General features: G+C 52.6%; 2 protein-coding genes across 3 annotated transcripts in view; one reads left to right on the forward strand and one right to left on the reverse strand.

Annotated features, from left to right (window-relative positions):
- The window catches only part of WDR93 (WD repeat domain 93), a 51,369-nt gene extending 33,309 nt beyond the window's left edge, over positions 1-18,060 (forward strand). The window contains exons 9-17 of one of the 2 annotated variants that reach the window (XM_058542443.1): positions 386-557; positions 2,058-2,128; positions 2,679-2,765; positions 4,068-4,187; positions 5,613-5,826; positions 7,240-7,303; positions 9,226-9,382; positions 9,736-9,949; positions 17,716-18,060. In XM_058542443.1, coding sequence (XP_058398426.1) covers positions 386-557; positions 2,058-2,128; positions 2,679-2,765; positions 4,068-4,187; positions 5,613-5,826; positions 7,240-7,303; positions 9,226-9,382; positions 9,736-9,949; positions 17,716-17,815 — 1,199 coding nt within the window. In that variant the 3' untranslated portion in view covers positions 17,816-18,060. Of the gene's footprint in view, positions 1-385; positions 558-2,057; positions 2,129-2,678; positions 2,766-4,067; positions 4,188-5,612; positions 5,827-7,239; positions 7,304-9,225; positions 9,383-9,735; positions 10,333-17,715 lie in introns of those variants that run through there. The other variant, XM_058542442.1, reaches the window with a different exon arrangement.
- Positions 18,061-22,869: 4,809 nt separating this feature from the next.
- MESP1 (mesoderm posterior bHLH transcription factor 1) lies at positions 22,870-24,250 on the reverse strand. The gene is made up of 2 exons (XM_058540485.1): positions 23,555-24,250; positions 22,870-23,227 (listed from the first exon to the last, which is right to left on the reverse strand). Exons 1-2 carry the CDS (start codon positions 24,248-24,250, stop codon positions 23,153-23,155), a joined length of 771 nt encoding a protein of 256 aa, XP_058396468.1. The 3' UTR covers positions 22,870-23,152.
- Positions 24,251-26,699: the final 2,449 nt, after the last annotated feature.

The following is a 26,699-nucleotide window of genomic DNA, read 5'->3' on the forward strand; positions in this document are numbered from 1 at the left end:
TGACCGTAACTGGCGGGTTTGGGACCTTGCTGAGCTGGGGAGACAGCAACAGTGATCTAAGGTTTCTAGTGACATGGTGAACATTCCCTCGGCCTCCTTTGGAGATTCTGTCATCCGGAATCAGGAAATGACAGTGGGATGGGGATGCAGGAGTAGAAGGAGGGAGAGCAGCTGCTCACTGCTCTGCCTGTGTTCCCTGAGCTGGTGGGGTAACAGAGAGGCCCAGGAGAAGATGAAGCCCTGGGCTCACAAAAGGATTGCAGAGCAAGAACAGATTTCTGAGGTTGACGGATTCTGCTGGAAACTGGGAAGCATGGAGGAAGGAAGGGAAAATCAAGAGGGGAAAGTCAGATGGTTTGACCAATTTGGGAATATTTTCCCCTAGGTACCACATTTAAAAGCCCCCTGGAAGTCTTTGCAAAGCTAGAGGACTGCTGGGGGCTGGGCTCCGGGCAGAGCCACTTCATCAGGGAGAGGCAGTGGGAGCAGCAGGCAGCCATCTTCACGGCCTCCTACAAGAAGTACCTGGATGGGGAATGGAACGAGGGGCCGCTCAGGTGAGCCCGGAGGAGGCCCAGCTGGAACCCCCTGCTCCCCAGGAGCCTGGAGCCCCGAGAGCTGCTCCTCTCTGGGCACACGCAGGAATCAGCCACTGACCAGGATTAGTCCAGGGTCTAAAAGCTCTTTCTGGTTTGGGGGATTTTTCTGAGAACTTCAGCAGATCTTTTGAAAAGTTGTATGGAGGTTCTTTAAATGTTGTTAGAAGAAAGGCTATAGCATGGATTTCAAAGAAGGAATAGGTATCTATGGAGATGACAAATAGTTTATTTTACAATTTTATGTATGATATCATCTCTTAAAAATTTTTTTTCCTGATTATCTAGACAACACAGAAGATCCTAAAGATGGAAGTAAAAGTCATTATTATTAACATTTTTCTCCATTTCCACCCAGGCTTTCTAAATGTAATATATTAATGTGTAATTATTAAAATACATTACTTTCTAATCTCAGTCAGCAGGTAGGCCTCATTAGCCCCATGTTATGATAAAGTATCTGTATCTGGTGATACAGTATTTGAAGTACCTGGGGGAGCTGGTTTTAAGAACCAGCTCTCTTCACAGCTGCTGTGGATCTCAGGAATGTTCTTGCTTTACATGGAAAGTACAACTTCTCATCTTTTTGTGTTGTGTGTGTGTGAAGAAGATTAGCCCTGAGCTAACATCTGTTGCCAGTCCTCCCCTTTGTGCTGAGGAAGATTGGCCCTGGGCTAACATCTGTGCCCATCTTCCTCTACTTTATATGTGGGAAGCCTGCCACAGGCGCGTCGGTCCGCTTGATAAGCCGTGTGTCAGTCCTTGCCCCGGATCCAAACCCTCGAACCCCGGGCTACCAAAGCAGAGCGTGCGAACTTAACCGCTACGCCACCGGGCTGGCCCAGAAACCTCTCATCTTGTTGTCAAGTGGACCTGGAGGTTTTTCACTTCAGGACACAAAGTCCTAGGGCTCAGCCCTAACAGCAACCAGCCGGGTCATGAACTGGAACCCAGCAAGTGTACTGCCCAGCAAGGTATTGAGGAATTTTGCAGGCCAGTTGTTAAACTGCTAATAATTGACCATAGTGGGAATATTTATATCACAAAAAGCTACAAACTCTATAAATCAGGAAATTGGGGCTTTTTTTTTTTTTTTTTTTTTGTGAGAGCCAATTCATCAGCACACCACTGGTTGTGTTGCCTCCAGGGTGAGAGAGCGTTTATGCATATCACCCAAGCCTGGTCATTAAGGGACATTCCCCAAGGACAGTGATGGCTCTGCCCAGTGCTGGGTGCTGTTCCCAGCCTGGGAGTGACTCCCACAGCTCCGCCCGCCCTGCCCACACCAACTTCCTGGGTCTGCACCCGCCAGGGCTAGAATATGATTTGCCTCATGGCCCTGTACCCCTGGGAAGGTCCATCTTAACTACCCGTTTCTGGTCTTAGTACCCAGACTCTGCCAGCACCTCTCCCTGCTGAAGAGTCTGCCATGGTTCTGAATAGTGTCTCTCTCTTTCCCAGTATGGCCACCTTCCATTTCCTCCTTCCTAGCTGCATAACTGCAATGCCAGCGGACGTCAAGAGCCCCTCAGGTAAGGGAACGTGGAGCAGGGGGTTGTCCTGGCGAGAGGTTGCTTTGAGGGAAGGCCTCAGCAAGCCCTCCTAGAGCAGACTCTGGCGGTGGGAGGGAATAAGGTGGAGAGTCGGTTGCCAGCTGTAGCTTCACGGTGTCTGGTTGGACCTGTGGCCCATGAGCCCAGCTTCCCTGATAGTGGAGGCCACTCCTGTCGCAGGGGAGAGTAGGAACACACATCCCGCCAGGCTGCTTCTGGAGATGCATTCGTTGTGTAGACACTGTCCGCTGACAGCCAAGTGGACATGAATTATATAGAAGATGTGAAAGCAGCCATGGGCAGTTGTGGCCATCCTCTCTGCCTGCGAAGGCGAGTGGGCCCTAGGAACAGCCCTCCCGGGGGTGCCCAGCCCCACCTCCATAAGAAGCTCACCCTTCTGTTGGGTGCTGCCCATTAGAACAAACCACTTTTGATTTCAGACTGACTTCCACTTGGGCAGACACCTTCCACACAAGCAAGGACCATGCAGGCTCCTTACATGACACGCCTTTCCTCTCTTCTTTCCCAGGGGTAGCCTGTGTCCTTGGCGTACACTGGACTGGAAGTCACAACTTCTTCCTCTATTCACTTAACCGAACTCTGAAGGATAAAGTTGGTACTTTACTGCTGAGATGGGTGTTGCCTGAGCTCAGGGCTCTCAGAGCATGTCATTCTCCAGCTTAGCTGAGAGCACGTGACTGACCCATCAGCGCCACTTTAGGGGACCAGAGCTGTGCAGGCATAAGTGGGTGGCTCGATGGCTGTGGTGTAACCCCAAGGCTCTGTCTCTGAACTGTTATGTTTCTTAAAGATGGCAGGTCAGTGAGGACAAATCCCAGTCAGGTCCATGGGGCTCATTAGGCAGCTAAAGTAAAAAGAGGGTGGGCGTGGCCTCAGAAGGCCAGGTCCAGTCCCAGCACCCCTGTCTGCAAACTGTGTAGTCTCAGGCCAGTCACTTCATGTCCCGGTCCCCTTTTATCCTCTGAAACACAGAGCTAATTAACTAAACCATCCCCATCCACTGCATGCATTTGTTGCGAATAGCAAAATCCAGAGGGTTTCTGTGTGCGAAAGCTCTTTGAAATGGAAAGGCACTTAGGAAATAGGGGGGTTGTTGTTTGTTTGATTTTTACAAATCCATGGAGGCAGTTCCATGAGCAAGTTCCCTTTGTGATAATCCCTTGAGCTGTACACTTAGGTTATATTTTTAGAATTATACTTAAAAGTAATGTTTAAAAATTCACGAAGAGGGGCCGGCCCGGTGGCACAAGCAGTTAAGTGCACGTGCTCCGCTGCGGCAGCCCGGGGTTCGACGGTTCAGATCCTGGTCGCGCACCACCGCACCGCTTAGCAAGCCGTGCTGTGGTGGCGTCCCATATAAAGTGGAGGAAGATGGGCACAGATGTTAGCCCAGGGCCAGTCTTCCTCAGCAAAAAGAAGAGGATTGGCAGATGTTAGGTCAGGGCTGATCTTCCTCACAAAAATAAGAAAAAAAAAATTCACAAAGGAAGATTCCCTCTCCCAGGCAGCCTGGCTTCCAGTCTCCACGTCTGTACTGACTGCCTGTATGACCTTGGGCTGGTCACTTGCTTCTCTGTCTCAGTCTCCTCCTCTGTAAAGTGGGGGACTAGTAGCCCCTGCCTCCTAGAACCCTTGTGAGAATTCAATGAAGTGGCGCACATGAGTGCTCACCGCAGTGTTTAGCACCTAGCAAGTACTCATTAGGTGTTCCCTGTGGTGTAATCGTAGTGTGACTTGGAGAAGCATTGTGTAGGGAGGAGAGATGCTGAGTCAGACAGGTGCTCCTCCCCACATCCCAGACAGGCACACTAGTCTGGGTCTCAGGTTGTCCAGGTAGAGGTGAGGGGTGGGAGTGGGGTCTGGGGGCCCGCCTGGTGAGTAGTGCCCTCCCCGCTAGACCCCGAGGGCGTGTGGCCCTGTGCTGCACCCATCGCAGTCTCTCAGCTCGGCTGCTCATCCTCCTTCCTGGTGCTGGCCTGCGAGGATGGTGTGCTCACGCTGTGGGACCTGGCCGGAGGTGAGCCCCTGCATCTGCCCAACACCTGGATGGGGTCCGGGTAGTGAGACTCCAGAATTCCTGCAAGCTCCTCGCCTTCTGTTAGTCACTCTGTGTTCTTCAAGTCACCTTGCGGAGCTGGTCCTGCTTTGCCCTCATTCATTGACTCAACAAACATTTATTGAACACATGTGTTGACACTTCCCATTCCTCCTGTGTATGTTGAGTGCTTGCTCTGTGCCTGGCGCTGTACCGGGTCCCGGAGGCACAACCATTACTCCATTATCACACTCCAGAGAGGACGTATCTTCCCACACAGAACGTGATGTCATGGCGGCCTCAGCCCTCCTCCTCCTAGCCCCCACGCTCTCAAAATAAGGAAGGCTTCCTTCCTGCTATTCCACCCCCACCCCAGTCAACAGGAACCTCATTGGTGCTGAAGCTGAGAGACCTACCAAATGGTCAGTGCGAGACAAGCAGCTGATCTGGGTGGGTGGCAGCTTGATGGGGTCCCAGGGTCCTGGGTCCAGCTTTGTAGGTGCAGAAAATCAATGGTATCTATTCACCCTGAATTGATCCACCTCTGAGGGAGTGTCTCCCTCTAACCAAGCTTTTAAGGAATCAATGAATGCATCAGTGGTTTGTCACTTTACAGTTGGATGTGTGTATCATTTGAGAGTAGAGGTGGGCCATCCTTCCTGGCAGCCCTCCCAGCGGGTGAGTTGATGAGGAGAAGCGGAGATAGTGCCTTGTTTATTGGAGAGACGATGGTCGGACAGCAGAGCTGGCTCTTCTCAGGGAGGCTTCTGTCAACTCAGTGCAGTGCCTTCCTCACCTGGGCTGTTTCCATCTGCGGAATTCAGTGGTTGTTTCAAATAGGGAGACATTCTCCCCACGTGGTGCTAAGATAAACATCACTAAAGGCCCTCCTGAATTTTATTTATTGCACCCACAGCATTATTATAGTAGTGAAAGATATTTCAAGGGCAGAAGAATGATTATAATTTCACAATCCCTTGCCCAATAGCTTGTTTTCGTTTTTCTAGATATTGGTAAATTCTTGCTGTTTGGCTACACACATACCTCCCTCCCCTTTTCCGACACCGCCCTCCCCCGCCCCGACACACACACACACCTGACATGCATGGTCAGCTGCAGTTCAGTACCTGGCTGGCTTGTAGCTTCCTCCTGTTCCAGTGCTGACTCTGCCCCGCTGTGGGTTGGGTTCTCCCCCTCCCCTACTCCTCTCCATACTTAGAAGGGGTCCTCCTGAAGGGGGCTCTTCTCTCCATTGGGCATTGGGCTTACTGGGTTCACTCTCAGAGGGTGTTCATCACTTGGTTTTGCCCTCACAGCCCTCAGGTACTCGCGGGTCACAGACCCTGCTTCTGTGACCGCATCCCTCTACCCTCTTTTGTGACCTGCTGGTGTGATTACTTCCTCCAGGATTCCCTCTCGGGGTCGTCGCTCTTCCTGAGGGGTGTTTCTGCCAAAGCGTTCACTTCCTAAGATACTTCTTAGTGCATGAAGGACGGAATGTGTACCCCGAGGGTCCAGTGAAATCCCAAATGAAATGTGTGGTGCTGTGCACAGATGCTTCTCTCCACCTGGTGGCTGCCCAGGGCACTCAGGGACCCACCAGCAGTGTGCTTGTTGAGAGGTCAGTGGCTTGAGGGCAAGATGGGGGTGAATGATCTGCCAGACAGATGATGCTATTTAATAGTGAAAAACTGACATCTTCTCCGACTCAAGGAGAACTCTGCTGATGAGCTTCTCACAGTCACCAGTGTCTTTTACTTGTGAGTATATAGATAAAATATTTCTAACAAAATTGTATGATGGCACAAATAATGTCTTTCATATGCCACATGATCAAGAAGAGGGTCTTTCTGCCAAAATAGCCTTTTATCAGTTTCCCCAAGGGTCTCTCTTTCTTTTTTAAATCGTGAAATATTTTATGCATGCATTTTATGCATGATCTATACAATATCTATATGTGTGTGTGTGTATTTAGTATATATGCAGACACAGACAGGCAGACGAATAAACTCCCTTGTACCCATCACCAAGCTTAAGAAATAGGTCATCTCAGATTCAGTTCAGGCTCTCTGTGTGCTTCTCCCTGCTCATATTCTTCTTTCTCCTCCCAAAGGGAACCACCTTATTCGTTATGTGTTGCTGTATATAACAAAGCACCCCACAACTTAATGTTCAGCCTGATTCTGTGGGTCAGCATTTTGGGCTGGGCTCCGTTGGCAGTTCTTCCACTGGTCTTGCTCAGGCATCACATGTGCCTGCAGGCAGCTGGCAGCTTGGCTCGGGGCCGAGGGTCTAAGATGGCCTCACTCACGTACCTGGCAGTGGGCAGGCCATTGGCCAGGGCACTTGTTCCCCTCCTGTGGCCTCTCCTGCAGGCTATCTCAGGCCATCACCCGGTAGCCTAAGGGTTCCCAGCAGCAAGCAAGGGCAGCCGCAGGGCATGAATACTTTCCAAGCCTCTACTCGTGTTACGTGGGACAGAGCACGTGGCAGGGCCACACCTGCGCTCAAGCGGTGGAAAAGTAGCTTCTGTCTTTTGATGGGAGATGCTGCCAAATATTATGGCTTTTTGTTTTTCAATCTGCCACGTCTTTTTCCTAAATTCATCATTCCTTTGCTTTCCTTTAAGAATTAACCTACATCCATATGACTGTATCTCCAAGCAATATGTTGTTTAGCTGTGCGTTTTTAGGGGACTTGTAAATGGAATGATATTCTATGTATTTTCAAACTTTTCAATCCTATTTATTCTGTAACTTGCTTTGCAACATTGTTCACAAGAGTGGTACATGTTGGTGTGTATGTAGCTCCAATTCTTTTATTTTCACTGCTATATTGTATTCCGTCGTATAATATGCCACAAGTTCCTACCAAAGGATATTTAGATTGTTCTGGGTTTGGCTGCTATGAACGGTCTCCGACACATCTCCTGATGCTTATATACAAGAGTTTCTCCAGGACATATGCCTCAGAGAGGACAGCAAAACTTTAAAACTCTTCAAGTATGAACGTCTGTGTGTCTTGTTCCCCATAGGCCTGCAAAGCACCTGGATGAAGCCATCTGTGCCGTGGCCCCCGTCCCAGCCTTACCTGGGATGGTAGGTTCCCCATGCCACTCATTCCTCTTCAGTGAATGTGTTTGTTTTTCCTTCAAAAAATATTTGTCAAAGGCCTACCAAGCGCTAGGCACTAGACTAGCTTTGGGGGACACAGATATGAAAGAGAAGGTCCCGGCCCTCATACAGTTCACAATTCAGTGGGAAGACAGATGAGTCAGCAAGAAGCTGCTCTAGAACATGAGGAAGGCTGTGATACATTATGCAGTGGATGCTGTGGAACAGAGAGAGGGGTCACCTAAGTCAACCTGCAGCAGTTGGTGGGGAGGAGGGGGATGCTTTCTGAAGGAAGTGACAGAACAGCTGAACTGAGCCACAGGAGCTAAGAAGGCAGCACAATGGAGGCAAGAGAACGCTGTGTGTCCAGGCTCTGCAGGAAGTTCAAGTAGCTGCAGGGTCAGATTCCTGTGGGGTGTCGAGAGGGAGGAGGCTTGGGGTGGGACAGAGGGGCCAGACGGTGGAGGGTGCAGACGAGCCCTTGTGTGGGGTGGGGCTTGAAGCATCGAGGGGAGTTGGAGCAGGAAAGCAGCATATTCAGAGAAGGGTGGAGAGTGGAGAGGTGTTGGTGCAGATGGCCTCCACAGTGCTGGGCTGCCTGTGGCTGTGGCCAACGGAGAGGGAGGCATTGAGGCTGGTCCTGGCTTGTGGAACTGATTCCCTAGTCCTTACAGGGCCGCCGAGGGGAACACAGGCCTGGAAGGAAGGTCTGTGATTCCTGCTGTGCTGCAGGTAAGGGGCCCATAGTACCCACAGAGGAGGCTCTGAGAGAACCCAGGGCTAAAAGTGTAGACTCTGTGCTCTGGTTAGTGGTGGTTAAAACTGTGAGGACCAGCAGGTTCCCCTAGTCAGAGAGAGGAGGTGTGTAGAGAAGAGGTTCCCTGGGGGTATGACCATCACTCACAGGACACGGCAAATGAACTCACGAAGTGACTGAGAGGGACTCCCCAGGGAAACCAGGCGGGACTCCTGGAAGCTCAGGGAGGAGAGTTTGAAGAAGGCAAGAGCACAGTGTCCTGTGATGAGAACCAAGTACTCATGGAGACGAGTGTCTGTGGTGGGGACAGAGGGCGAGCAGGGGCGGTGGAGGAGTGGAGAGGGTGAGGAGAGACTCTGGGACATTTGTCAGGGAAGGGAAGGTGGTGTGGCAGCTGGAAGAGGACATAGGGTCAAGGAGGGTTTTTTAGAGATTGGGGTGAGTTTAGTATGTTCATCTAAGAGAAGAAAGAGCCCCAGCAGGAGAGAGGCCCCGTCTTGGATCTCAGGCAAGGAAGGGCCGTGGGACTGAGCAGGGTCCCCAGGAGGAGGCAGGAAAGAGTATCTTCCCAGATGCAGGACTGAATCCTGGCCATGTGGAGGGCCAGCTCTTCAGCAGAGATGCTGGGGGAACTAGAAAGAGAAGCCATGGGCCAGCCCGGTGGCGTAGTGGTTAAGTTCGCTCGCTCTGCTTCGGTGGCCTGGGGATTCACGGGTTCGGATCCCTGGCACAGACCTGCATACCGCTCATCAGGCCATGCTGTGGCGGTGTCCCATACACAAAGTGGAAGAAGATGGGCACAGATGTTAACTCAGGGCCAATCTTCCTCACCAAAAATAATAATAATAATAATAATAATAATAATAATAAAACATTTAAAAAAAAAAAAAAGAAGTCAGGACACAAGGGGAAGGACAGCCCAGGATCAGGCACAGCACCTGGAGGAGGGCCGGGGCTGCTGGTGGCACCAAAGGAGTAAACATACACCTTCCTCTGGTCCCCTGAACAGCCCTGGGTGCGTCCAGAGGCTGGGTGCCCAAGAGCAAATAAATTCTGTTTCCGTTTTCTGCGTCCAGCTGCTTCTCTTCCTCCATACTGGGGTGAGTGACAGAGTGGAGAAGTCCTCACTCACCATCTGTTTGCTTCCCAGGTGCTGATCTTTTCCAGGAATGGCTGTGTGCACCTCATGGATGTGGCCAAGCCTCACATCATCTGTGCCTTTGCTCCCCCAAGATCCTACCGTCTGGTGGTCCCGTGGACGCCAGTGTTTGTTGTGTCTTCACACCACCCATGTTTCCTGCTCCGAGGTATGGAAAGGGACCAGGAGGGCTACTGCCCAGACCTGTGGCCTGCTGGCCATTTCCTGGACTGTCTCAGTCCTTTCACAAAGCATAGGATGACCCCACCAAAACTCCTCCCCACTCCTCGTCCCCTCCACCATAGGCCAAAAGGATAGTCCTCACTAGGCACTTAGATAAAACGCGGGGCAAGGTCTGCTCTCTGGACTCCTGCTCCTCCAGATGAAGTGAGCCCCTCACAGTGCAGCCCTGATGACCCAACCTCTATAAGCAGAGAGCGGCCCCCACCTACCCACCCAGACCACAGAGACCAGGGAGAAAGTCATCATTATACAGAACATGGTGTTCTTGTTTCATCTCAGGAGACCATCCAGATGAAATTGAATCCACCGAAGACGACAAGAACATCCAAAATTCTGTTTTCTATTTTAATTTTGAGGCCTACCCACTCCTGGAAAACATCTCAAGAAATTGCACCGTTCCTCAACCTGACTTCACAGATAATGTGGTCTTCTCCCAGGGGTTGCCCTTGGAGAAAAGATGCGCCAGTTTCCTCCAGAAGAGGCAGAGTTCTAGGTCTGTAGCCCCTCCCTGCTCCTGGGGTTGTCTCTGGGTTAAGGCACGGTGTGGTTCCTTCGATGGTAAGATGCGCTCGGCGTTTACATTCTCCCTTCAGTGAGGGATTCCACCATATCAGAGCTCGTGAGCCGTACTCCAATCCCCGTTTGCTCTGGAGAGGAGTGATGAATTCAGGCTGGTGGAAAAGAAGGGCTGCCAGTTGCTGTTTTCTTCCTGTCGAGACCCTCTTTCCTTTCTGCTTTCTCAATTCTTTTCTTTTTTTTTAAGCATATTTGGATTATTAGATGCAGTCATCTAAGACAGGGGTTGGCAAACTATAGCCTGTGGGCAAATTGGGCCCGCTGCCTGTTTTTGCAAATAAGGCTTCGTGGGAGCCGTCAGGCCCGCTGTTTCTGCCTCATCTCTGGCTGCCTGTGTGCTTTGGCAGCAGAGGTGAGCAGTTGTGCAGAGCCCAGGTCACCCAGAAACCGCAAGTCATCTACTGTCTGGCCCTTTATAGAAAATGTTTGCCAGCCTCTGGGAAGACCCCCTTCCTTTACCCAGCATCTAGAGAAACGGTTATGTAATGCATTTCTCCTCTTCCCTTTCCCCTTCCTGCTACCCCCAGTCCTGCTGGGACTCTGCTTGTGCTGCTTTCTTCTATAAAAGCATAATGAACTGTCCTCAGTCCATTCTCGAGAAGCAGGTGCTCTTCTAATCCGTCCACAACAAATTTATGGATGTTTGCAAATTCTTGTTGATGATTTCTGCCATGATCTTAGGTGGAAGGGGGTCATCAATGGAGCCCTGGATTCTCGTGCCAGGCCTGCCACTACAGAGCCAGTGACTTTGGTGGTCCCTTCTCTTCCAGGACCTCAATGTCCTTCTGTAACATGAGCTCTGAGATTCTGTGATCTCTCCAATCTCCGTAGCGTCGCTTCCCAACCATCTCTCCCTTTCTCTATTTAGCCCTTCTTTAAGAGGAATGCAGTAGAACGGCTAAGATACTCTGACTCCACCGCTTACTAACTAGGAGACCTTGAGTGAGTTACTTAACCTCTCAGAGCCTCAGTTTCCTCATTCATTCAAAAAATATTTATTGAGCACCCACGATGTGGCAGACTGTGTTCTGGACATTTCAGTAATGCCTGACCTTCAGGTTTTGTAGGTATTCAGTGAGATAATACATGTAAAGTGCTAGGCACAGGGTGGTCGCTCAGCAAATGGTAGGTCCAAGAATGATGACGGGTCCTCTCTGCTAGCGCCAGTTCATGCCTAGGAAAATTGTAAACATCACCATGAGGTGGCACCACAGCGCCTCCTTCATGACGGCATTTACCTGCTGCGTTTAGTGCCTTCCTAGGCTGTGGTGAGTTGCTTGGGTGGCTTTCAGTGTGTCAAGGAGGGAAGCATGCCCATTCACTGGGAGAGGAGTATGGTCTCTGGGTCCTGGGGGAGGAGGACAGTGAGGAAGGGGTCAGTTGACATTTCCCCTGATAGGGATTTACCAAGGATGCTCGGCTGGTCCTCATGTGGAGGTTTCTTGTTTTGACCCTTGATGACTTGACTTGTTCTGAAGAGATGCAGCTGAAGAATTTAAGGGTGAAGTATCATGATGTCTACAACTTACTTTCAAGTGGTCCAGGAAAACATTTATAGATAGAGACAGAGAGAAAGAGAAAATCTGAACAACTGGTGAAACCCAGGAAAATATTTATGGAGAGAGACAGAGAAAGAGAGGGTGATGAGATGTTAACAGCTGGTGAATATAGGTGAAGGTTCATTGCACTACTTGCAACTTTTCTGTAAGTTTGAAATTTTTCTGAATAAAAGATGGGGAGTGGTTATAAAATATTATTTATAGTATAATCCTGATTTTGAGTAAAAGAGAGAAGACTGGAAATGTGCACACCAAATAGTAACTGGTTATATTTGGGTGATGAAGTATGAATGATTTTTTTCTTTGTATTTTCCCTATTTACAACTTTTCTACAAAAAATATGCATTATTTTGGAAAATTTAAAATAGTGGTTAAGCAAAAAGTCACGAGTGTGAGATTAGGCTGTGGCTGTAGCGAGGCCGTTTTCCTGGGGTGGAGGGCATGGCAAGGAGCTTTCTGGTGCTCTTGCTTGAGGAGGCCCAAAGAACTCCTTGTTTACTGAGTTTGTTTCTGTTCCTGTCCTTTCTGTCTAACCCGCTCCTTTCACTAGCTTAGAAAGGGTGAGCTGCTTCCTACTTTATCCAAAAGCCACTGGCTACCCTCCCTGTGAGAATGGACCACGGGCCAGCAGCCCCAGTCCTGGGCGGCTCACCTCCTGCCTGGCAGCAGAGGGCCCGACCTGCTCAGGACGCCTCCATCCCTAACAGACATTTCCCACCCTCAGCCACACCACGAGCAGGGTTAGTACCTAGACACCCCAGGAACCCTGCTTGGCTGGTGACAGCTACAGCGGAGAATTACCTGCTGTGAAAGTATCACTCATTGTTTCTGATAGAAGTCAGATCTGTGCGTGTAGACATTGGGAAAACAGGACAAGACAAAAAAGAAAATGTAAATAACCCATAATCCATCACCAAAAATCCCAGCGCCACTGTTAATATGTTAGTGCCTTTCCCTCAGTTTTTTTCCTTGGCATTTTTACTAAATTGAGATCATGTTCCGTGTTCGCTTTCTAATCTGGCTTCATGTCACTCCAGAATATAACTTAATGACTTTTTAATTTTTAGAAAATCTTCCTTGTAAATATGGTTTTTACTGCTGATGCCATTTCTGTGGACAGGTGTCTATAACATGCTGCCCCCCCGCCCTGTGGTTGGGCTCGCTCTCGTGAGGAGACAGCCCTTCTGCCCTGACCTCCTCCAGGCTCTGGAGTCCCAGAGGCCTATCCTAGCCCCCATGGGAATGGGGGGGACTCTTCCACCTCCCCCTTCCCAGCCATCTCTCCTCCCTGTCTGCACAGCTTAGTCCCAGGTGCCACACCCCAGCCCCTCCTTGGAAGGCCCACAGTGTCTGGGTGGGGTGGAGAGCACTGCCCCCCAGGAACGTTCTGCAGGGAAGAGGGCCAGAGTCAGCAGGGCTGACCAGGTGGGGCATTGGGGGCCGGGGGCAGCACTTGGGCTGAACGAGCAGCGGGAGCTTGGGGAACGGAAAAGCTCAGAGAAGTACTCCCTGGGTCCAGAGACCCAACAGGAGCTGGGAGGGGTCGCTTTGTGCGATTGGGGCAGGCCCAGCTTGAAGGAACGTTTCTTTGGCCCTGATCACAGTGTTTGAATCATATCCCTTGTGGCAACCCATTTTCTGAATTGGGTCCCAGCGATAAATTGGGAAACACTGATTTAAAGAGGCTTTTCCTGTTCTACTTGCTCTGACATCTGGGGCTTTCCCAAAGAGTACCCCCCACCAGCATTTTATTGTGAAAATTTTCAATCATACGGTAGCTTTGAAAACAAAATATCAGTGAACACCCGTATACCCACAACCTAGATTCTTTTGTTAACATTTTACTATTGTTGTTTATCACACATATCCATATATGTCCCAAAGGTTTTAGGTCTCGTCTTTCTTTTCCTTTTTACTCCTTGTGTCTGAAAGTTTCCACTGGCCCTAAAACGAGGTGAGGCTGGAAGGCAGTGGATTCACGTGGCAATAGATTCAGTTTCAAACTTGCGATAGCCTGACCAAATTATTTTCACAAACCCAGCCCTGGGGACTTTTATAAACAGCCCGTGTGAGCCTGGAGCCTGCCCTTAGGGCTTTGAAAAGAGGCCAGTGAGTGCCAATGCACCCCCTTCCCCAGCCCTTCCCCAGGCATGGCCTCTGCTCCCGTCCAGCCGGGCACCCAGGGCACCGTTTCCATCTGGCTCCACTCCCCGTCTGTTTAGTGTCTGCCACCTCTTGCTCAATCAAACTTTTGATCACAACAAGACAGAAATTTCAGGACACCAGGAAGCGAGACTGTGTGTGTGTGTGTGTGTGTCTGTCTGTCTGTCTCTCTCTCTCTCTCAACCTTTATTCCTTGCGGAATACAAGGCCAAACAAGATCCAGGTTCTGTCTCCTCAGCTTTCTTCTAGAAGATGGGCTTCTGGGATGACCCAACAGTCCCAAGTCCACAGGGCACATGGCTCCCTTGACGAGGGCTGGGCAGGCCCTATGTGGACACCAGGTGACATTTCCCTCAAGGTTGGAGGAAGAGGGCAAGGGGTGGTATTCTGACCCCCTTTGTTACTATCCCTGGAACAGAAATTGTGGGCCTATCCTAACTTTCCTTTCTCTTCTTGAGAAACAAAGGGATGAATCCCTGGAAAATGATTTATAGACTCATAGACCCCAAATGTGTATACCGTCAGGCTATTTGAATTCAAAGGCTTTGTGCAAGGACTTGGACATGTTCCATCTTTTCTCCCACTTTGTGGATGGACAGCCTATCTTTTTGGAAGATGTATGCACCTGGTCAGTACCTTGCTTCAAACAGACAACAGTCATAGTTTGTTACACCATCACGGGAAGGAAGAGCCTTTATTTGCTGATGGTGGAAGGAGAGCGTCTCAGGCTCCAGAGAGGGCTTTTCCCAGGGGGTTCCTGATGGCCAGTGCCCAGCCTCATATGACCAGGCATCCTCCCCACTCCCTCCTCTGCTGAGCACCGCCACAGAGAGTCACTGCAGACGTGCTGGCCCGACGCAGAGCGCCCACCAGCTTCCACCTACTCACACCAAATGGCAGGCATCCCCCACCACCTCTGCCCTGGCCATGGGTGGATAACCTCACCTCCCGCTTCCCGGAGCTCTCTAGTCCCTTGGCTGCCCTCTCGCCTGGGTCGCCAGGGGCCCCCACCCTACCCCCTGCCTACCTCCTGATTCAGAGAAAGCAGCACCCTGCTCATACCCAAGGCTAATACTTCTTCCTACATTTGGAGTCCTAGGCCATCTCCTCCCCCAGGACACCAAGACCTTCTCATCCATCGGTTGGCGACCTCTTCCCCTCCACTGGCTCGTCATAATCATAGGCATGTGTCCCCACTATGTCCCCATTTTAGAAAATAAGCAAGCACTTTCCCAGCCCTGCAGCTGCCTTCTCTCCTCCTCCCAGAGCCCGGCTCCGAGGAGCCGTGGTCAACACAACACTCCTATGTCCTCTTCTTCCATATGCTCCCCAGCCACTGTAGACACCGTGGGTCGCTCTGGCCCCACCTGCGCAGCCCAGCAGCCTCACACGGTCGTTTGTGTGGGTTTTTCTTACTATTTCTATAGGGTAATTCTTAGAGGTGGCCTTTCAGGGTTATGGGGTAGGCACCTTGTAACTGTGACAGTGGTACCCACCAGCCCTCCAGAGGTAGTGGATTCACTTCATGTCCTCGCCCCTTCCCACACTGGCCAAGAAACGGGAGACAAAAATTGATGGCTCATTACTGTTTTAATTTGAAAAATGAGGAGGTTGAGCATCGTTTTGCCATGTGTGCTGTACGTTTCTCTCTCTCCTCCTGTGACCTGCCCACAGTCTCTTTCCTGGGGGTGAGTTCATTTTCTTTTGATTTTAAGAGTTCTTTGTGAATATGTTCCGAATAATTTTTCAGGTTTATCTTTGGATAGGAGTAATTTTGGTTGCTTGTTTGGCCCAAACAAAAGTTTCAAGTGTCGTGTGGCTGGAGTTTTCCATCTTCTCCCTTAGGCTTCGCTGAGGGCTGGTTGTGAAGAGCCCCAGATTCAGGGTGCAAGCCTTACACTGTGACAGGGGGTCGACTGGGGGCCTCTGGCTGTGTGACGGGCAGACCTCAGTGTCCTCTTGTGTAAAACCACCGACAGTCGACTTTCCTCAGAGGACATGGCCTGGCACACACGCGCAAGGTTCGCCATTGCTTATTACTAGGTCGTAGAGAAAGCCCTTCTACTCACCAACATTATATTTTAAAAATCACCCACATTTTCTTTGAACACGCTGGTGGCTTTATTTTCGGTCTTCCTTTAAAACTTGTCTTCGTTGCATCTGTTACACCGCCTCCTGGATGGTCACTCATCGATTCCTTGTTCTGACCCCCTGACCCAGCAATTTCACTTCCACTTGTTTATCAGCAGCAGCGGAGGCATCATTATAATTAGCCTTCACTGAGCGCCTACTGTATGCCCGGGACTGTGCTGAGTGCTTTGTGGGAATAATCTTATTTGTTACTATTATTATCCCCGCCGTACAGCGAGGAAGCTGAGGTGGACAGAGGTCAACTCGCCCATTCAAAGGCACCAGCTTTTAAGCGAAGGAGCTGGGTTTGAACACAAGGCATGTGGGTCCAAAGCCTGAGTTTCTGACCTGCACACTCTGCCTCCCCTATCCGCTCCCGCACGCAGAGACGCCCCTGCGGAGACGGGATGGTCAGCGCAGCCCTGATCACATTAGCAGGAGGCTGGGAACGCTAAGTGTCGTCAACAGGGAAAAAGAATGAGAAGGATCTGTGAGCGCCACCTGGAAGTGATTTCTAGGATGTAGTTTCAGTGAAAAAAGCAGGATGCACAACAGTGTGTTGCACGCTTTCATTTAAGTATAAAAAAAAGATACGCACATCTATGCTTGTACGTGTGTGAACAATTTTCAAGGACTCACAAGGAGCTGTTAATTACAGTTGCTTTGGGATCAGAAAATAAGGATCTGAGGTGAGGGGGAGGTTTACTTTCAATTGTATACCCATGAGTAGTCTTTGATTTTTTTAAAAAAAGCAAAGCGTAGATTACTTTTTTAAGTTAAAAAGTGTTTTAATGTGTTGAGTACCAGACACGTCTCCGTGTGGACGTCCCACAGGCAGAGCCTCCAACAAATCCAGAGCTGCAGTCACTGTCCCTCCCGCCCATCCTCTGTGTGCCTGGAGCTGAGCTCAGGCTCCCAAGGCAGAGACCCTGGCAGCAGCTTGCCCCTCCTCCTCCGCCACCCCCGCTCACAGCCGCCAGCTCTGCATGCAGAATGAGGCGTGAATCCAGGGCCTCTCTGATTTTTCTGTATTGAACATGCATTTATTTGCTATTAAAAGAAATAACCTCTTATTTATTTATTTTTTTGTGTGAGGAAGACTGGCTCTGAGCTAACGTCTGTGCCCATCTTACTCTATTTTGTATGTGGGTCACTGCCACAGCATGGTTTGATGAGCAGTGCGTAGATCCGCACCCAGGATCCGAACCTGCAAACCCCGGGCTGCCTAAGCAGAGCGCACGAACTTAACCACTATGCCACCGGGCTGGCCCCTGTAGCCTCTTATTTTATAAATGACCCAACTCAGACGTCTTATCTTCTGGAGCTCTGCCTAGCAAGGTGGGCCTCTTCCTCCTCTCTGCGTTTCTCCTCTGTTGCACTTCAGTGCCTCCTGTTACAAACGTTCTTTTACTCTTGTCACTCTTACTAAACTGGGGAGAGGGACAGGCTGTTTTAGTCACTTTGATCTTTCTGACATTTGCACCAGCGCCTGTCACTGTAGATGCTCAAGAATGTTTATTAAACGAAGCTGTTGGCATTCTGCTGTATTGAACGTTGGTCCACGTGGATAGACCGTTAGTTCCTAAATTCCCTGTGCCTGCTCTCTGTACACCTCTTGGTTTGGAATGCTAGACCCATCATTCATTCTGAACAGTCCTCTCGAGTGCCTGCTGTGCACCAGGCTGAGTCCTGAGGACACGGACATGAAGCAGATATGTCATCTGGAGAGTTCCTTCTATTAGCAGGGTGGTCAGGGTCCACCCTGGGGACCTAGGAGTCGGGGGATGCAGCACAAGGCAGGACCCTCTCATCTCCAGTGTGTGGCCCACAGGTTTCAGAGGCTGGAGACGAACAAGGTGAAAGAGGAGGAGCCCTGGGCCCGGCTGCGGCGGTATTCCTTGTTCCTCCAAAGAGAGAACTTCAAGAAGTGACTGGGCAGTCACCCTGGGCTCTGTGAGAAGGTTGGCAGCAGGCAGGCCTCGCCCCAGGATGCCCGGAGGCCAAGAGACACAGTGCAAAGGACTGCAGCTCCTAGGCCCAGGGAGCCTGGACTTGCAGTCTTGGACCCCAGCAGAGCCAGCAGGGGGAAAGGATTCTGGGGGCCTTCAACCACTAAGCCACTTGTCAGAGCCCTCGGGCGGGCAGAGGGTCACCCAAATAAACAGCAGTGTTGTTTCCAGACTCCCAAGTTGCTGTGATGTGTAACCCTTCATTCCCACCCAGTCCAGACTCCAGCAGGGCCCAGGCGTGGTTTCCACCAGAGTCCCAGGCCTTGGGGGACCAGGCTTCTGGGCCTTATAGGCCCAGGAGAACCACTTTGTTCCAATGAACAAGACACCCAGCCCACCCGGGCTACTGGGTGGCCCCCTTTTCTCTCCACCCGCTTCTTTTCCCTCTCTGTGCTGGCCCATAGCCTTTATGGAAGCACTTTGGAGAAGCTGAGGCTCAGAGTGGTTGAGTGACTACCTGAGGTCACACAGGTATGAGAGGCAGAGTAGGGCCAGGTGAGGTGGGGGGCAGGAACTGTGCCACTGATGCCCCTTGCCAGCTAGCCTGGGAACCCTAGAGGAAGCTGGGGGGCCTGGGGGCACAGGAGGGGGCAGAGAGGCAACTTTCTCTTCTCTAGAAACTGCCGTTCCCAGGAAAACTGGATGGAGGGGTTCCCTGCAGCTTAAGGCCTCTGCTGCCTCTCTGAGGACACTGAGTGGTGACTTTGAGAACTGCAGATGGTTAATGTCCCAGCCTCCCCCATGGTAACCTGCCCACGAAGTCCTGACTGCATGCAGGGTTTGTGACGGGCCGCTTCTTTTGTGTCCCCATCCACCTCCTCCCGGGGTCACACACGCTCCTCATTGGCATGACCCCTCCCTCATGGCACTGGTACTGACTAGCCGAATGTCCCCTGGACAAAGGGGTCCCCTGAGACACCCTGCCCCTCGCCCTCCCCACCATGGGAATGAAAACACAGCAGCAGAAATAACATTTTACAGCAGTCTGTTTCCTCTACACAGCAGGCACCCTGGCAACTCTCTTTGAGATGGGAGAGGAAACCTTGGGATGGTGGTCTTGGCCTCACACACCACCTCAATGTGACGGGGAGCTAACATTTACGGGGCATCTGCCGTGGTTTCTGTGTTTCACAGAAATGCAGATCTTACCATTATCCCCACTAGCACCTGCGGCATGTGCCCATCCCTGGAAGGACATGGAGGTTATGACCCCTGAACTAAGGAGGGGAGAACTGTCTGAAGAAAGGAAAATGACAGCCCCGAGGGAAGAAGGCAGGAGGGATGCTGAGCAGGCCAAGATGACAGAGGTGCTGGGTCCACCTCCAAAGTCACGTGTTGCCAACGCCATGCCACCTCCTCGGTTCCTAGTGTGTCTGGGGAGGGCGAGGGGGAAGAGGGGAGTAGGGGCATTCACAAGGAGCCTGTGTGCCGGGTCCCACAGGAGGGACAATGGAGAAGGAACCAGGGCCTGGCAAAGTGCTAGAAGAGGCAGGAAAGGCCTGGGCAGCGCTGGGCTGTGCGTCCAGGGCTCTAGCCCCCCTCGGTGCTGGTGCCCACCAGGGCTGAGTGGGCTATGCCAGTGGCCCCAAAGAGGTCCTTGAGCACTGGGTAATAGGGCCCCTTGGAAGCACCAAGAACCCTGGGTCTTCTCAGGGGAGTGTTAGGACTAGGGTGAGGCAAACGTTTGCCCAGAGTGCAGAATTTAGGAAACATTCACCCTCAGGGTTGTGCAAATGCATGATGGACAAAGTGGCTTCTGGCCTCACCCTGGGACAAGCAGGGGCTTTGTAGTTAGGGCCAGCCTTCCTCCCCAGCCCTGTGCCACCCTGGTTCCCCAGGGAGAGGGTGTTTCAGAATCCTGGGCATCCATGTTCCCCTCAGATGGACCTGTTGATTTAGGAACACTCGGCCAGAGGGACATCTGGGCTTGGCCCTCCTCCAGATGCACTGCCCACCCAAGGCCGAGCCCAGCTCTCCGGCCCTGCTCCCAGAACAGTCTGCCATTTGCAGATACAGGCGACTCATGACCACCGCCTGCTTCCTCTGCCCCTGGGTTCATATTGTGACACATGTAGCATGTCCTTGAGTATAGAATGATCAGCTTAGCGGCCCCTCCTTAAAACATTGGCCCGTGCAGCATCAGCATCTACACAGGACAGCTGTCTCAGCGGGACACCATGTGTGGTCAGTGAGCAGAAGCAGGTTCCCTGCTGGCAGCAGCACCCGTGGCCCATGTGCGTTAGGAGCTTTATTTTACGCCCTCCAGCATGCACTCAGTTACCTGCCTGGGCTATTCCAAAGACGGGACTTGTCACTACCACCCACCGTTGTCCCCACCCTAATAGCCACTAACTTTGTGGAAAACTCCTTGACCTTTTTCTGTCTTGATCTGCAACATAACCACAAGCACACACCTGCCCACCTCTCCTGCGGCTCTGGGGCTAAAGTGACTTGAAATTAGATGGTGAATTGAAAGCCCTAAGCTGAGTCTGGCCCAAAGTAGCTGCTCCAGATCTGTTTCTCCAGCACGTGCGTTCTGACCATCAGGCTGTGAAAGCAGCTCTGCGGGAAGGGAGGGCAGCCCTGTTGACCAGCAGCGAGCAGATCACGGGCGGACCCACAGGCTGGCCCCGGTCGGTGCCCCGTGCTGATGCCGTCCTCACACTCCCACATTCCAGCAGGCGAGGCTCAGACCGCCCCAGCCCAGGGCACCCTGCCAGGCCCCCGATGAGGTGTGCTACCCCATACCCTCTGTCCGTGAAACAGGCTGGTGTTCAGCTGTCAAAAAGGCAGTGCACCCGCGGGTGAGCACACAGGCTCTGGAGTCACAGCTGGGGCCCAATCCCAGCGCTGCTACTGAACATCTGTACGGGCACATTAGTTAGCCTCTTAACTTTCCCATCCTTAAGGTGGCCCCGTTAACTGGGGTTACCTCACAGGTTAGCTGAGAACTGAGAGCGCACGTGCCCAGGACTCACCTACCCGGACGCTGGTTACTGTCCTCGTCTCTCTAAGTGGGGACGCAGGGTTTCCTCCGGGTGCGAGTGGGGCTGGGCCAGGAAGCGGGTGGGGTGCGGGAGCGGTGGGAGGCAACCCATCTCCAATCCTCTGTCTTATTAGCAGGGACGTGTTAATGAAAATTCACACCCAGGTGCTAATAAACAGTGGGCCCCTCCTGGGCTCTGAGAGGGAGGAGAGGCCCTCCGCAGGGGAAGGGGCTGGCCAATGAGCCCCACTTATCAGTGAAAAGACTTGCTAATAACTTTAATTCCCCATCCTAAACCACGGGGCCTTTGCCATGCAAACAGACTTTCTAAACTAGGTAGGCTCCTGGAAAAGACTTCCCGCTCTGCTCCAGTTAGGGTCCTGGGAGGGGAGAGCGAGATGGGGGTGGAGATGCGGGAGAAGGCGGTGATCAGCGAAGGTGTGAGGTCCTGCCCCGCTGCAGGGCCTCTGCTTTTGGATCCTACTCTCTGCAGCCAGATGCTGGCCAGGGTACGCCTGGACTCCTGAATTACACAGCAGTGACCCCACCCCACTCCGAATTATTCCCCTCCTGGCCAGGGCCCAAGCACTGGAAATGATCTCTGAGGTGGTTTCAAAACACGCCTACCAATATCAGTGAATAAACAGGTAAACTGTGTGGTATGTCCATACGATGGAACAGTACTGGGCAATAAAAAGAAATGAAGTACTGATACGCAAGACAAAGTGGGTGAACCCTGAAAACGTTATGCTGAGTGAAAGAAGCCAGATAGAAAAGGCCTCATATTGTATGATTCCATTTGTACAAAATGTCCAGAACAAGCAAGTCTACAGAGAAAGTAGATTAGTGGGCTGGGGTGGGGGTGGGGAGTGGAATAATGGGGAATGATGGCTAAAAAATACAGGGTTCTTTTTGGGGGTGATGAAAATGTTCTAAAATTAGATAGTGGTGATAGTTGCATAACTCTATGAATATACTAAAACCATTGAATTATAACCTTTAAAAGGGTGAATTTTATAATATGTAAATTACATCTCAGTAAAGACAGATACCAAGGTCTGTGTTTCAAAGACGCTTTAGGGAGGCAGAGGGAGAACTGGGTATCCATAGAGGGTGAGGGACCCTTGGGCAGAGAGGCTACACCCCCTTGCCCACCCTCATCCCCAGGCTTGACTGCTCACCAGACCCCCCCGACCCAGGCCAGGCTCCTTCTGGGCTCAAGGCTCCCCTCTTCCCCGTGCAGCACCTTCCTAATCTGAATCCAGCCAGTGTAGACAGGAGTGTGGCAGCGGTCCAGGTCAGCTGTGTGGATTTGGATGCAACCAGATGAGCCTGTCATCTTACCTAGCCAGGCCTCTGTGAGGTCACAGTTACATAACCTCAGGACTGATCCACTGGTCTTATGTCCCTTAACCACATGGGAGAGAAACCAGACTGAAGGGAGATGGGAAAAATCCCAGGTCCAGGCCAAGATGCTCCAGCACAAGGGGAGTAAGGACGCCAGACACAGGAAATGAGCCTTTGGAGCCGGTGTCTCCCAGGCCAGAATGAACGGAGCTGGCAAAATCCCACCAGGGCTGAGGCCTCAGATTCTGAAGTCATATCTGGGCCTGAGTGCTGATTCTTGGTTTACTGTTCTGTAAAATGGTTATTTGGATATAAAATGTGTAAAGGACTTGATGCACAATAAGTACTTGCTAATGGAAAATGTATTTTCTACAGATTCTTTGGTTTTATCCAGCTGCCCACCAAGTCCAAAGAAAAGATGGACAGACTCCACTAGTTGCCACTTTCTCATCTGGAGAGCCTCCCCCCTTCAAGGCTGACCCATGTGGAATAGGAGATGCTAAGCCAGGGTTGAAGGCAGGGAGGAAGGGGTCTGAGCCTGTGTGCTTTGGGGGCTGAAATTGCAAGAAACCCTCCCAACTCTCTTATGTTCTTCTTTGGAGGAGGGGGAGGGAGCACTATGTCCATGAAGAGGAAGAAGAAATTGCCAACCTACACCAGCACAGTTTATTCACAAATAAATAAATACACACTAGGCAGAGCCTGCTGCCTGCCTCTAAGTGTGTACGCTATGGGCTGCCCCGACACAAGAAACTAGGGAGGGCCGTCCTGGGTGGGGACAGGCTGTCACTCTCAGGAATGCCCATGCCAGTATAGCCGGGGCCCTCCTCGAGGAGAGGGAGTCTGGCGAGGGACCACTTCGAAGCTGAGGCCAAGAAGGCCTCGGGGCTCACGGCCAGGGCGCCAGCTGTCGTCACTTCAACCACTCAGGCTGGCGACCACTCCAGGGGCGAGAGGGGCATCCAGGTCTCCAGCAGGGCCAGCACGTCGCCGGGAAAGAGCTGCGGGGAGAGAGGGAACAGCGTGGCCCTCAGCGTTGGCCGCGGAGCCCGGACGTCCGCGGTCGTGGGCTCCACTCTCAGGAGGGCTTTGGCGGGGAACGAGACCCTGTCCCCTTGCGCGTCCTCTCCCTGCCCTCGCCGGGGCACACCAGCTACGTTGCTCCCGTGAGCGGGCAGGCGAAGCTGGGCTGCGGTGGGGGGAGGGGGGAGGCAGGGTGGCTGGTCCCCGCAGGGGTGCTGTCTGCCGGGGGCGCGGACAGTAGGTGGCGTGGCGCCATCCACCACGGCACCGGGAGGGGGGGTCTGCGCGCGGCAGGAGGTACTAACCGGAGACGAGGGACCCAGCTCCATCGCCAGCCCTTCTGGGTACACCTCCTCGTTGTAGCGCACCGGCAGGTTGCACAGCTCCGGCGCCGCCGGGGCCTCGGGGCAGGCTGGCGGGGATCCCCAAGACGCCGCGGCCCCGGCAGCTGAGCCCAGGCCCGGGCCGCACGCCTGCGTCTGCGCCTGCGCGGTGCCGCCGTCGGGGCAGAGCGGGCAGCCCCGAGGGAGCGGCGCGTCGCTGTGCCGCCGGCGCCGGCGCTGCAGGCTCTCCTCGCTGAGGCCCAGCACGGCCGACAGGTGGCCGATGTAGCGGATGGCCAGCCTCAGCGTCTCGATCTTGGTCAGGCTCTGGCCGGCGGGCGCCACGGACGGCGGCAGAAAGCCGCGCAGCTCGTGCAGCGCGCGGGCGAGCGTGCGCATGCGCAGCTTCTCGCGCTCGCTGGCGTTCTGCCTCTGCCCGCTGCCCAGACGGCTGCCACGGGCGCTGCGCCTCCCGGCGGTCGGGGCGCGAGGGGCCGGGGGTGCGGGCCGCCCAGGCCTTGGCTCGGGGCTGCCGCCCAGGGCGCTGCCCCAGGTGTCCGGGGACGAGGCGGGGGAGCAGCCGCAGTCCCCGTCGGAGGCCGGCGGCGGCCGGGCAGGGCCCCAGCCCGCGGAGAGCATCCAGGCCTCGGAGAGCGGCGGGCACAGGGACTGGGCCATGGCAGCGGCGGCGTGTCTGGGGGCCGGCGGCCGGCGACCGGCGACGGCTTTATCCCGACCCCGAGGTGTCAAGTGGCCCCTTCCAGGCCGCATCAGCACTTCAAAGCGGGCTCGGGGCCTGGAGGGGGCGGAGCCTGACCCTTTGAACCGACGGGGGGCGAAGGTGCCTGCCCGTTGGCTGCGCCAGGTCGGCCCCACCTGGACCCTCGCGTGGGCACCTGACCCAGCCACTTGGGCCTCCTGCCTGCGCCTCGGACCAGCGCTGCCCGGGGGTGCCCGGCCAGCTCTGCAGGTTAAAGGAAGCGAGGTCAGGGAGCTGGAAGTCCAGGACCTAGGTTTGGGGCTCCCTTCACCTGCTGGGGACCTTAAGCAAATTCTTAAATTTTCTTGCATCTTTGTTTCCAATGTGTATAATGGGAACCTCGGAGCATGCTGCAGCCAGGTCTGTAGAATTATTTGGGGACCGGGAGTGGGGCCCTGATTAGCGCTGGAGGTGAGAGGAGCAGTAATCTGTTCCTCCTCTGAAGCAGTCTGGTCCTGGATGCGCCCTTCCCTGGTGGGCAGGCAGGACATTATGAGGAAGCTATCCCAGGAAAATCCAACAAGCTGGCCGAATCTGGTCAGGTTGCTGGACCATCTGAGCCGAGGGGGAAGCCTGCTGCCCCCCAGGACATCCTCAGCCTGGTGGGATCAAGGGCTTGGCCTGTTGCCACAGCTGCCAACACTGGCCTCTAGCCAATATTCTGCACTTTGGGGCAGGTATAATGGGCTGTGCCAAAGAAATCTGAGTGGAAACGACACAGAAAAAGCATTTAACAAATTTCAACACAATTTCATGATAAAAATTTTCAGGAAACTAGGAATAGAAGGGAACTTTCTCAACCTGATAAAAGGCATCTACAAAGAGCCTACAGCTAACATCATACTAAATAGCGAAAGACTGAGAGCTTTCTCCGGACACAGAGAGCAAGGCGAGGATGTCTGCTCCCACCCATGCCTATTCAACATTATGCTAGAGGGTCTAGCTTGTGCACTAAGGAAAGAGAACTAAAAGGCATACAGATTGAAAACGAAGAAATAAGACTGTCTCATTTCAGACAACATGGTTGTCCACATAGGAAATCTCAGAGAATCTACACTGTCTGCCTGACTCCTCAGGGGTGTGAGTTTGCACCTTGTCATAATCGCTACTTCATGCATGAATGTCTGTTCTCCAGCCAGACTGAAGTACCTGGTGTCTGGCAGCATGTCTTCAAGAGAAGTGGTATCTAGGGTCTCTTTCAGTGCCGTGGGTCTAATGTTTTGCATCCCCCATGGCTTCCAGCCCTGTGAGACTGATGGCTGAGCTGGTTTGCAGCCAAGAAGGCCAAGTGGCTTGGTACCTTCTCCCTGGGCACCACCGCCTCCTCCCCTTGTCTCTTTTATCTTTTACTGCCCTTGGCCTCCTCTAACACCTTCTATACCCCCTCCTCCACAGTCTGTCCCAGCACCCCGGAATGCTTATGCCCACCATCACATCCAGGAGAGGCAGTGCCAACCCACCCTTGAGGAGAAGGGGAGGAACCCACTCCCTGGGCACATGCTGTAGGACCCATCTACTCCCAAGGAGAGCCTGGCCAGGACGGCCCTCCTCAGCTTGCAGCTGTCAGCAGGGTCTGCCCCTTCTGGACCTTGGCCGATGGAGGGCTTCCTGGGGCTCCAGATCCAAGCCCAGAACCTGGCATTGAGCCCAGTGACTTGGGCCCCTTTGATCCCATTGGACCCGAGGGAACAAACGGTCAGGAATGGGTAGAGTGTGTTGTGCACCCAAGCGAGAGGGAATGCAAGGTAAAGGCTGGACAGGCAGGAGGGCGGGATCTCAGCGCTCTGGACGCTCTGTTGCCAGCCTTCTGAATGTCAAAAAATCTTCCAATTCTTGCGTGATTCTGATTTCCACTTTGTAGCTAATTAATTGAGAAAACTCAAAATCACCAAAAACTCCTAGGCAATCAGCCACCCTTTTGTTTTATTGTCGTATCTTTATTTATTTGAAAATATAATACATGCACGTGGTTAAAAAGTCAAAAAGTCAACCAGTACAGAAGGTATAACAAATCTCTTTACCATCCTGCCTCCAGTTCCCCCTCCAGAGGAAGCCGCCAATACTGGTTTGTTGGTAACAATGCTCTGAAATGAGTTCTTATTTTATTAAGTACAAAATCAACTAGACATTTTTTGGACAAGAGGCAAGATGTGTGGGAGCCCGACTGTTTATCCTGAAAACACAGCTCTGGCCTCTGAGGATTCTCAGGTCTGGGACCTAATGGTGACATTCATTGGGCACTCACACGGGAGCCACTGAGAGATCTGGAGCAGGAGAGCGACACATGAGCCGCACATGACAGGAGGATCTCTGGTGTCAGGGCTGAGAGAGGGTTAAAAAGATGCAGGGGGCGAGTGTGGAGGCAAA

The sequence above is a fragment of the Diceros bicornis genome, chromosome 5 (assembly GCF_020826845.1).
Source record: "Diceros bicornis minor isolate mBicDic1 chromosome 5, mDicBic1.mat.cur, whole genome shotgun sequence".
Classification (NCBI taxonomy): domain Eukaryota; kingdom Metazoa; phylum Chordata; class Mammalia; order Perissodactyla; family Rhinocerotidae; genus Diceros; species Diceros bicornis.

Coding starts and splice junctions, on each gene's coding strand:
- MESP1 (XM_058540485.1), bottom strand. CDS start 24,250: ATGGCCCAGTCCCTGTGCCCGCCGCTCTCCGAGGCCTGGATGCTCTCC. Junction 23,228..23,554: donor AGCTGGGTCCCTCGTCTCCG/GTTAGTACCTCC, acceptor CTCTCCCCGCAG/CTCTTTCCCGGCGACGTGCT.